We start from the raw sequence: 11,878 nt of genomic DNA, 5'->3' as shown, positions 1-11,878 counted from the left end.
GGTGATCGTTACCCGGTGCATGCCGTGGCGCCGTGCTCGTCTCGGGACTCGAGTCTGAAGCCAATCACTGTTTGAAAGCTTAAAGCCTCAAGAATAAAACGGTGCTGTCCATTTAAAAAAAAAAAAATACAAACCAGATGAAATTACAAGTATAAACACTAGATGGCTGCAGAGAGCTACTTGTTCATCCCTGGTTGAAGAGAGGATGAGTTCTAGATTTTGTCACAAGTTCTGCATTTAGATACATATGTAAACATTATCAAAGACTACTTTTGTCAAAGTTTAGCAATTTGTTAGAAATTAGTAGAATAACAAGTAATAACCTAATTTATCCCTGGTTGTAGCCAGATTAATGTGTGTGTGTGTGAGTGTGTGTTTGTGTGTGTGTGTGTGTTTGTGTGTGTTTTTGTGTGTGTGTGTTTGTGTGTGTGTGTGTGTGTTTGTGTGTGTGTGTGTGTTTGTGTGAGTGTGTTTGTGTGTGTGTGTGTGTTTGTGTGAGTGTTTGTGTGTGTGTGTTTGTGTGAGTGTTTGTGTGTTTGTGTGTGTGTTTGTGTGAGTGTGTGTGGTTGTGTGAGTGTTTGTGTGAGTGTGTGTGTGTTTGAGTGTGTGTTTGTGTGAGTGAGTGTGTTTGTGTGAGTGTGTGTGAGTGTGTGTGTGTGTGTGTGTTTGTTTGTGTGTGTGTGAGTGTGTATGTGTGTGTGTGCTTGTGTGTGTGTGAGTGTTTGTGTGTGTTTGTGTGTGAGTGTGTGTTTGTGTGTGTGTGAGTGTGTATGTGTGTGTGTGCTTGTGTGTGTGTGTGTGTGAGTGTGTGTTTGTGTGTGTGTGTGTGTGTGTGAGTGTGTATTTATCACTTTGTGGGGACCAAATGTCCCCATAAGGATAGTAAAACCTGAAATTTTTGACCTTGTGGGGACATTTTGTCGGTCCCCATGAGGAAAACAGCTTATAAATCATACTAAATAATGTTTTCTGAAAATGTAAAAATGCAGAAAGTTTTCTGTGAGGGTTAGGTTTAGGGGTAGGGTTAGGTTTAGGGGATAGAATATATAGTTTGTACAGTATAAAAAACATTATGGTAAATGGTCTGCATTTATTTAGCACTTTTTTTAACCTTAGAGGTTACCAAAGCGCTTTACACTGTGTCCCATTCACACACACATTCATACACCAATGGCGGCAGAGCTGCCATGTAAGGTGCTAGCCTGCCATTGGGAGCAACTTGGGGTTCAGTGTCTTGCCCAAGGACACTTCGGCATGTGGAGTCGTGTGTGCCGGGAATCGAACCGGCAACGCTGTTTTTAGTGGACAACCCGCTCTACCACCTGAGTCACAGCCACCCTATGGAAAGTCCCCATAAAACAAGGTGTGTGTGTGTGTGTGTGTGTGTGTGTGTGTGTGTGTGTGTGTGTGTGTGTGTGTGTGTGTGTGTGTGTGTGTGTGTGTGTGTGTGTGTGTGTGTGTGTGTGTGTGTGTGTGTGTGTGTGTGTGTGTGTGTGTGTGTGTGTGTGTGTGTGTGTGTGTGTGTGTGTGTGTGTGTGTGTGTGTGTGTGTGTGTGTGGTGGCGGCGTAGTGGACTAAAGCACATCACTGGTAATCATAAGGTTGCTGGTTCGATCCCCAGAGCCACCACCATTGTGTCCTTGAGCAAGGCACTTAACTCCAGGTTGCTCCGGGGGGGATTGTCCCTGTAATAAGTGCACTGTAATTCACTTTGGATAAAAGCGTCTGCCAAATGTGTGCGCGTTCAGCATTGTAGATGTGTTACGGTCTCAACAATTCATTTCAGTGTGTCAAATGGACGAAAAGTCACCAAATCTCGTACCCCTCAGATAAAGGAAACCAATTTGATTGAAGAACCAAAAATTGATTTCGGTCAAAAATGACCGCAGTGCATGAGGGTTACATTTTTAGTAGAGGTTAATGTAGTTTGTCTGTGGGACTCTAAATAAACATAATAAACACACTGCAGTGATGCCCACACTGTATGTTAGTATTTAAATATGGGTGCAATAGTATCTGACACTATATGCACCAGGGTTGGGGTGCAAATAATACCTGCCATTATTTGCACTGGGGTGTAAATAACATTGGCCTAAAATAAAACATTGACATATTCTACATAGCTTTGCTAGTTTGTATTAATGCCATGAATGAGTGGAAAAGAGTATGTCATTCAGAACCACGACTAACTCATTTCCTGTGAATTTAGGTTAATATATTTATAGGGTGCAAAGAAGAATTTAACAGGGAGAGAAATGCCACAAATTTAAAACAGATGACTAACGTTCGCAACAAAGATTTAAAGGCAACATGCCGACTATTAATGATAAAACACAATCACAAATAAGCACTTACTGAAGTATGAAAATAGTTAAAATAACACTGACAAGAAACTAATTATTAGTTTCAAGGAAATGCAAATGTTCAGGGAGCAAAGGTCAATCAGTATCAACTCAACCAGAGGTCCCTGGATCAAAATGGTATTTTTTATAATTGTTTTCTGGAGAAAGAAATGCATAAATGATGATGAAAGACCAACATATTAAATACCATTTACTGAGTAAAACATTATTTTGTAGAGAGGGGTCAAAACGACAATTTTCACCTATGATTTTGGAGCAAAACTACAGGCAAACAAAATTACCTTAGACATATGGCAACATGATTATTTTATTTTTACACAGTGATTGGTAGGTCTACAACTAAAATCAGTTGACTTCAGCACCCCTGATTGTAATCTATGCTAATGGTGTGAGGCCAAAATCGGAGAAAAACACTTTTTTGTATTGTTTTTTTCTAAGTTGAAGTGCCTGTAACTTTGGAAGTAAAAAAGATATCATAATATAATTTTAGATTCTCATTCAGAACAAACTTTTCGTTTTAATATCTTCATATTTATGGCCCTATATGGTTAAATCCCAGAGATACGGGGCTCTCAATGTGCCTCCATGTGCACATTTTTTCATGTTACACATTTACAATAATCGGAAACAATAGAAAAAAAATTAAAAAAAATCTGATTTCAGAGATCTGGTTGATCTGACTTGGAAAAACTCTCTACTCTTGAACAAATGAGACCATGATATTACCAATTTATATGTCCAAATGCATGCTAATACCATTGACTTTTTTCTATAAGGGAATCTACAGAAACGCCCTTTACGATATGAATTTTTCCCAAGGCTTGCATCACTGTGGTGCTCTGTTTTAACCTTTAATCCCCCACCGTCTGTGTTAAACTTCAGTTCGGATTAGTCTAGATTCTCAGACATGAATTCACCTTTAAAACTCTTCTCAAATGACGCACATTTACACAGCAGGCCAGGAGCATCCTGTCTGCTTTACACACACACACACACACACACACACACACCTACAATATCAGGCCTTCTGCGCTCTTGTGCCAAAAGTGTGTTTGTCGTATTAAAGCTGTTCAATGGGACGTAATAATTCCAAAACAGTTGTAAGCTACTGAGTATTTTACACGTGTGGGACATGAATAGCCACATGTGCGTGTGTGTGTGTTTGTGCTGTATCCCGCTGTTATATGACATCTCCTGCTGCCTAATAAAGAAAAAAATGGCACAAACAGCAACACAGCGATAAACAGATATATACATGCACACACTATGTGTGTTTATGCAAACTTTGCTACATTTTTCATATTTGTTTTCTTTGAAAATGTTGAATAATTGCAATGAGAGGAGAGGATAAGATATTTTATTTTTATGCCAAGGTCCCCCAAATAAGATCAATTGACAACCCCCTTGATATGAGGCACCCCCGTGTGAGAAAAAAATACAAAATTATATTATTTTACTTGCAAAATTAAAATAACTGGCTTTTATAGTATCATGACTATAAAAGTACTAAAGCAATATTGATCATTTAAATTGTGTAGGGAAAATATATACTTTTAATTAATTTGACAAGCGTGTAAACATGAAGAAAAACAATAGCAGTTTTTACAAGAAATATTGTTTCAAAGCAGCTTAACAGAGAATAGCGAATTACAACCCGTATTTCTAACAAATAAGATTTTATTTAAATAATATCTGAAATTATATGCATATTTGGTTTTATTTCCCATGGTTTAAAACTCTGGCAGTCAATAGAACAAAATAATTGTAATGAATCCCATGCTAATAATTTCAAATAATGTTGATATATATATATATATATATATATATATATATATATATATATATATATATATATATATATATATATCATATCATTTTACTTTCTAAATATTTTCACATACACACTAGCACCCCCTTGTGGCCCTCTGTGGGGCCCCAGATGCCAAAACCATCCTTGTCTTAGTCACCATTAACTTTTAATTTTCCATTCAATGCAAGTAAATGGTGACCGAGACTGTCATTCTGCCTACCATCCCGTCATTTTGTGCTCTGAGGGTTTTGAATGACATTATTTTCGTGTCTGGGTGCAATACAGTATCTCTTAAACACATCCCAATATGGTTGATTGTGTTTAAATGATGCATGCTAGAACACATAAACCTTATAGTTACTTAGATATTGCCCTTGTGACAACTTCCCAGTGTGACAATAGCCCCAGTTTCCTCCCCTTTAACATGATCTATTCACATAGCAGTTTGGCTATTATATGCTAAAATAACACGTCCATTTTCACTGTTGGGACGACACAGGACTCATGGTAGTGTTCACCTTTTCTTCTCCGGACTATCGATTTTACAGATGTCCCAAACAGTCTGAAGGGGGCGTCATCAGAGAAAATATCTTTGCACCAGTCTTCTGCTGTCCTTGATGTTTTTCTTGGAGAGCATTGGCTTCTTTGCTGCCCTTCTTGACTCCAGGCCATTGCCCAAAAGTCTTCGCCTCACTGTGCGTGCAGATGCATGTCACCCAGCACTTTGATGCACTTCAGTAAAATCTTTGTGGCCACAATTTTGTTGTTGTTGAAATGAATAAGATTTAAGTCATTCAGGCCCATTCTAGACATCAAACCGTTTATCTTTGAAGCCCTGTTGAAATATTAGCCCGATGAAACTTTGAAACTACCTTCGCCACCAAAGGAAATATTGTTTGGTACTGCAGCAAGTGATCACAGGTGTACCAAAACACACCGTCGACATCTGGTGTTAAAACCATGAAATACAAACAACACAGAGAGCTTGACTTCTACATTACTTTTAGAAGAAACAAAAGCAGTCATAGCAAGATTGTGGTCTCATAATCTGTAGATAAACTTGTGTGTTATTTATGCACCACTAAGCTAAATTGCAGAAGTGACACCTCAAATTTACATCATTGGTTGAGTCTATAACCCCCTAATAATCTAAACAATCATGTAAAACCCTCCAATTATCAATGGAGACATGTAAATGCTTTTTTGACGCTAGAGGCTGTAGCCTTTAGCCTCCTCGTTAGCTTAGCCGCCTCCTATGCCGGAGCCCTAGTTCAAATCCTGCATTTAGCAGGTCGAATAGGACCAGTCACAGTGGTGCCATGACCCGGATAGGATTGAGGTTTAGAGTGTAACGGGAGCCAGCTGGTAGATAGCTGTGCAGTATGTAAACCTCACTCCCCTGACCTCAAGAGGCACACTAGCGACTGATGCTAGAGGCTGTAGCCTTTAGGCACCTCGTTAGCACGCCTGCCTCCTATGCCAGACCCCAGTTAAAATCCCGCTCAGAGCGGATCGAGTAGGACCGGTCACATTGGTGCCGTGACCCGGATAGGATTGAGGTTTAGGGGAGCGAGTGTAACGGGAGCCTGGTAGATAGCTGTGCAGTATTTAAACCTCAAGAGGCACACTAGCGGCTGATGCTAGAGGCTGTAGCCTTTAGCCTCCTATGCCAGATATCCCAGTTCAAATCCCATTCGGAGCGGATCGAGTAGGACCGGTTAAAGTGGCATAACATTGATTACCACAATTTGTTTTTTTTTACTTGTACCTCCTTTTCCTTAAAAAATAAAAGCACAAATCTTTGTTACAATGAGGCACTTACAATGGAAGTGAATAGTGCCAATCTGTAAACATTACAATACTCACGGTTTCAAAAGTGTAGACACAAGACAAACAATAAGCATATAAACATGATTTTAGTGTGAAAATCATTCACTTCCTAACCGTTTTGTGTCAAGTTAAAGCCAATTTTACAAAATTTGCCATGAAACTCCTCAAATGACTGTAAAAACAGTGATTTAAACTTAACAGCTAAAATAATAGTTTTAACAGAATACAAAGATTCACATTTCTGCTATAAAATTGGCCACATTCAGTCTCAATGTAACCTCGATTTGGCTTTTTTAAAGAAGGGACAAGTCTAAATTAATTTTTTGTAGTTTTCAACATTATGCCAAAAATGCTGCCGTTAGAGCTCAACTTGTCTTGAACCCAGAATATTCCGTCAGTTTGTTCAAAAGTGTCTTGCTGAGCTTCCATGCTAAATAGACTCAAACAGCATTTGTCATATTTTTATATACCATGTCAAAACAGTATTTTCCATGATAACTAGCACACACCACAGACATGGTCAGTGGTTTGACGTTTAAATATTCATGCAATGAAACCCAAAGCTTAAAACAGCAGAAGAAATGGGTACATTCAACAAGATTATGCTCCAGTGAAACTTCCAGTATTCCCTTCCTTTATGACCAATGAAATTCCATGACTTCTCCAGTCATTTGTGATAACTGGATACAGATATTAACTAACAATTTTGATTAAGACCAACCCATTATTAATCTTCTAGACCAATTTGTGAACCACATCAACTAATTCAATTTGCACCCAAATTGGTTTCTCTTAAAATATGGTGACAAACATGTCCCTGGACTTGACTATTTAATCTTATTCTTGACAAGTGTATATTAAAAAAAATATGTACTGGAATTAGTCAATTAAGCCCATGTCCCCTTCATTTGGTACCACTTCTATGCCATTGCTTTATTTTTACAAGCTTAAGCCAAACAAATGTGCAAAAGCTAAATTAAAAATGAACAAAGAATGCACATCCCTTGAGCAATATCTAGCTAATGTAATGAAAACTAGAAAATTTAGATTCACTATAGAAATTTGAGTGACTTTATTTCCAAGTTTTCGATGACCGTGTCAACCCTGATATTTAGACAGCATATCAAGCCACTTTTGTCTGGTCTGAATAGGTTATAGTGTCATGCGTGTGCCGTGTGAATGACAGATCACAAGAGAGGTGTTCAGACAGACATTTGAAACGTCACTTTTATTGGAAACAGTTTATGAGGAGCTGGACGCAGCCACTGCTGCCCGACGGGGCTTGGGTACGGTTCCTTCACGGAATCCATTTCTGAAACACAGAAAACACACTTTAGTGGAAACAAAAAACAGACAGACAAGCGGTCACAGATTTAAGTATTCAAATCAGCTGAACAAAATTGGCTTTACCCATTAAAATGTAATCAGCACTAGAGACACGCACACAAAAAAAAAAAACCCATAACGGTACAGATCTCAAATCATCAGTCAAGTCCATCCTAACTAGCACTTTAAGTGTGTTGCACAAGAGTACTGAAAACTACAGTTCAGGCTTACCTCAGTACATAATCAATATCACTGGACAGTCAATTGTTCAGACATTTATTTGTTGGACATCATTGGTAAGCCTAAAGCACAGTCGACTTGAATACAGCCATATTTTTGTAGGGATGCACTGATCTGATATCTGGACTGTTTTTTCTGTAAGAGTAAATTTACTTATGAGCCCATTATCCTATTTGTTTCTTAATTTCAAACCGAATTAAAACATACATATTACACATTTTCTATTCTTCTCCAAGTCAAGTGGTTTTTATTGTCGTTCAACCATATACAGTTAGTACAGTACACAGTGAAACGAGACAACGTTCCTCCAGGACCATGGTGCTACATAAAAACAACATAGGACAAACACAGGACCACATGAGGCCACACAGACTAAATAACATACTTATATAAAGTGCACGTGCAAACGTGTGCAAAAAGTACAATAAATTAACAGGACAATAGACACAGTGAGACAGTGCAGCGCCGACCAGTACACAGTAGCGCAAAAAGATGAGTTTCTAAAAATGCCAAATGTAAACATAACATACTACGAGATGAGTGTTCTACGCACATAGCAGTTATTGAGGTAGCAGCCAGGTATAAAGTGACAATAATTAAAGTGCAACTCGGGACGTGTGTGTGTGTGTGTGTCAGTTCAGTCTGAGTATTGAGGAGTCTGATGGCTTGGGGGAAGAAGCTGTTACACAGTCTGGCCGTGAGGGCCCGAATGCTTCGGTACCTTTTGCCAGACGGGAGGAGGGTAAAGAGTTTGTGTGAGGGGTGTGTGGGGTCGTCCACAATGCTGGTTGCTTTGCAGATAAAGTGTTTTTTTTTTGTAAATGTCTTTGATGGAGCGAAGAGACACCCCGATGACTTCTCAGCTGTCCTCACTATCCTCTGCAGGGCTTTGCGGTCCGAAACAGTGCAAGTCCCAAACCAGGCAGTGATGCAGCTGCTCAGGATGCTCTCAATAGTCCCTCTATAGAATGTAGTGAGGATGGGGGGTGGGAGATGTGCTTTCCTCAGCCTTCGAATAAAGTAGAGACGCTGCTGGGATTTCTTGGTGATAGAGCTGGTGTTGAGGGACCAGGTGAGGTTCTCCGCCAGGTGAACACAAAGGAATTTGATGCTCTTGACAATCTCCACAGAGGAGCCGTCGATGTTCAGCGGAGCGCGGTCACTCTGTGCTCTCCTAAAGTCAACAACCATCTCTTTTGTTTTGTCCACATTCAGAGACAGGTTGTTGGCTCTACACCAGTCCGTCAGCCGCTGCACCTCTCTGTATGCTGACTCATCGTTCTTGCTGATGAGACCCACCACGGTCATGTTATCTGCGAACTTAATGATGTGGTTTGAGCTGTGCATTGCTGCACAGTCGTGAGTCAGCAGAGTGAACAGCACTGGGGGGCTCCAGTGCTCAGTGTGATGGTGGAGATGCTGTTCCCGATCCGGACTGATATTGAATCTTTAACTACAACAGCTGATATAAAATGAGGTCTAATAGATTCTACCTACCTTTAGATTATTTCATATGAAACAATTACATTGTCAAAATTACTCATGTAAAATATTTTGTAAAGGTGGTGTGTAATTAAAATATATTATTTAGCACATAGCACAGTTGCTCTTTTCCTCAGAGCTGTTTGGCATGTCAGGGATGCCTACCGTTTGAGAGATTCGACATGACTTACTCCGGAAAGCTTTAAACTAGAAAAGTCTCACTAGAATTGAAATGGGTCACATCAGTTTTGAGGTCTGATCTCCGCAATATAGAGGGAATCCCGGTTGCACGCCAGAGAGGGGAGCAGATCATGAAAGTGCAGATGAGAAGCCTTTAGCTGATTGCAAGATTATCATTAAATCTTCCTCTGCAGTCCTAAAATGGCTATCACTTGGGCGGCCACTGAAATCTCCAATGGGAGAACCGTGACATGGTTCTTTCCCTGCGGTCCACGACCCAGTCCAAATAGAGCTGCGACCCACCAGTTGAGAAACACTGCTTTAACTCTCTCACACACACAATTATGTCAGACCCCCTCGCCTCTCTCTGACATTTTCTCAGCTGTATGTGTGTGTGTGTGGGGGCAAGTTGAAGAGACTGACATCGAGGAGGAAAGGAGATGCTCAGGTGAGTTTCTCTATCCGGCTGCACTTTTTCACCTCAATACCGTAGATATTTCAAATATTTTTGGGGATATATTTAATATTAAGAATAATTTTTTTTAAATTATGATACTTTATATAGGCTTCTGTATACAGTACAAAGCTTATAATTTGTGTCCTGAAATGTCCCACACAGGGGAAAAAACTAAACTGCATATTTTGTGAGGCAAATCACTTATTTTTCCAAAACAGGTGCCTTGTTTCTATTGGGAGATCTCACTCACCCTTAGCACAATGAAGATTATTAACGGTTCTTTTATTTCATTCCAATCGGTTTCTGCTATGAATGAACCGAAATGAAAAACATTGTTTTTAGCAGAGCTTAAAGTGTGTGTCCTTTGTGCATTCTGTTATGAGCAATTGTGAGAATCTTTGATGCTGTAAACTGCATTATTGAAATAAAGCTGGATGACTGGATCAGACAAGTTGCGTTCAATCCCCCTTCTCCCCACACTCCGCTTCTAATCACGCCCATATTGGGCACATCTTTTAAAAGTGTGTTAAGAACTCACCTGTGTGGAAACAGGGGGTGTTGTGACCCTTTAAAATTGGCCGATATTGAGAGTTAATGTAAATGAATCAGAATCAGACTAGGAATGACATTTATCATCAATGCATTAAACCCCTTTTTCCTTGTTTGACCTCTTCCCAGCTCAGCTGGTAGAGAATGTACCTAGCAACCCCAAGATCATGGGTTTGATTACCAGGGAACAAACAAGCTGATAAACTGTTAAAAAGACACATTTGATAAAAGAACCTGCCAAATGCATGAATGTAAAGGCAAACTGGGATGAAATAAAACTACAAAGAAATAAAAGCATTGTAAACATGCTACAGTTCCAATGCACAAATCACCAATTTGCTCAGACAAACTACAATACATATTGGGGGCTATGCAACAAGTGATTCATATGATTGGAAGAAAAAATAAAATCATTCTCTGAAACACGTAACTGCTTCACAAGGATAAACCCACATGACAATGTACACAAACAATCTTGAACAGAGTGACTGCATGCATTTAAACTCACCTGAACCTACGGAACACGACCTTCATGTGTCTCATTCGGCCCGTTCCTGTGGTGCTGCGCCTCTTGGCCTTAGCGCTCCAGTTGTCTACAAAAACAGAATGATCACACAGTAAATATGCAAACGAAAGCAGCAAACGCATATCACCAGCCTGTCCATAAGTTCAGGCTCACCTCAGAGTAAATACTTTTATCACTGTACAGTCATTTGTTCAGACATTTATTTTTCCGACATCACTGGTAAGCATTTACATAGTACATATAACAGGTTCTGGTATGACCCATATACAAACTAAAGCATGGTCCCACATAAGAGTGGATTAGGATACTCACACGTTCTCTTGCGCTTGGCGGGGTAGCCACATTTCCCGCAGGTGGACTTCTGCAGGTGATACGCCTTGGATCCACAGCGGCGGCACAGTGTGTGCGTCTTATTGCGACGCTTACCGAAAGACGACGTACCCTTCGTCTGGAACACAACACAGAAAACTTAATTCACAAAAAGTGTTCATGTTTTAGCTCGTCTCGCTTTATGCGTCAATATCTCAACCTAGTGAGCTGCCTAGACAGCATGCCTGGACATAGGACGCTCTAACATGCTGTCTAGATAGGAAGCTTACTATGTTTTCAGACTATGATGCCCACAGATGCTGTCTAGGTAGCCAACTCGCTACGGTTTGAGCCGTAGTAAACGTATCTGCAGACGGATACAACTGCCACACAGCACTGATGCCACGTAAACCAACCATTAGAAATTACTTTCATTCAAAACACTCATTTAGACAGTTATAGACTGTATAGCTTTACTAAGACTCGTTTTTAATAAATGTATGTAAACTAAATGTTGGTTATGTCACTGCTAATAGGCTAATTCCTGTTACTCTCTGTGCCTGCACGGAAAAGCTAATGGATAACATCAAACTGTATAAGTCTTATAATCGCGGAATCGCAAACATGATGGAGGACACTGAGTCCTGGAGATGAGGTCGTTTGATATTAATAACTGTGGTGTGGTAAAAATGCGCCACGAACCAGATGTTACACGATTTTGAAGGCAAGCGCTTTGTAACTCACCATCTTTCCTCAGTGTTGAATCGAAAGAGACCGGAAGAGGCGCGAGTGCACCATTAAAACAG

At 39.9% G+C, this 11,878-nt stretch overlaps 1 protein-coding gene and 2 non-coding genes across 3 annotated transcripts; all 3 read right to left on the bottom strand.

The window, feature by feature from the left end:
- Positions 1-7,212: 7,212 nt before the first annotated feature.
- Positions 7,213-11,878, bottom strand: LOC127628503 (60S ribosomal protein L37-like). The gene is made up of 4 exons (XM_052105290.1): positions 11,817-11,878; positions 11,076-11,211; positions 10,746-10,830; positions 7,213-7,315 (listed from the first exon to the last, which is right to left on the bottom strand). Exons 1-4 carry the CDS (start codon positions 11,817-11,819, stop codon positions 7,246-7,248), a joined length of 294 nt encoding a protein of 97 aa, XP_051961250.1. The 5' UTR covers positions 11,820-11,878; the 3' UTR covers positions 7,213-7,245.
- On the bottom strand, positions 7,554-7,632 carry LOC127629368 (small nucleolar RNA SNORD72). Its single transcript, XR_007968762.1, has one exon. It is a non-coding gene; the product is annotated as a small nucleolar RNA SNORD72 (small nucleolar RNA).
- On the bottom strand, positions 10,910-10,989 carry LOC127629367 (small nucleolar RNA SNORD72). The gene has a single exon (XR_007968761.1). It is a non-coding gene; the product is annotated as a small nucleolar RNA SNORD72 (small nucleolar RNA).

Source organism: Xyrauchen texanus, chromosome 35, assembly GCF_025860055.1.
Source record: "Xyrauchen texanus isolate HMW12.3.18 chromosome 35, RBS_HiC_50CHRs, whole genome shotgun sequence".
Lineage (NCBI taxonomy): Eukaryota > Metazoa > Chordata > Actinopteri > Cypriniformes > Catostomidae > Xyrauchen > Xyrauchen texanus.
This window is presented reverse-complemented; position numbering and strand designations above follow the sequence as displayed.

What these genes read in the sequence shown, in the direction of transcription:
- LOC127628503 (XM_052105290.1), bottom strand. An exon ending in CGCCAAGCGCAAGAGAACGT is followed by an intron (nt 10,831 to 11,075) that starts GTGAGTATCCTA and finishes CTGTTTTTGTAG; the next exon opens with ACAACTGGAGCGCTAAGGCC. An exon ending in GTCGTGTTCCGTAGGTTCAG is followed by an intron (nt 7,316 to 10,745) that starts GTGAGTTTAAAT and finishes TCTGTGTTTCAG; the next exon opens with AAATGGATTCCGTGAAGGAA.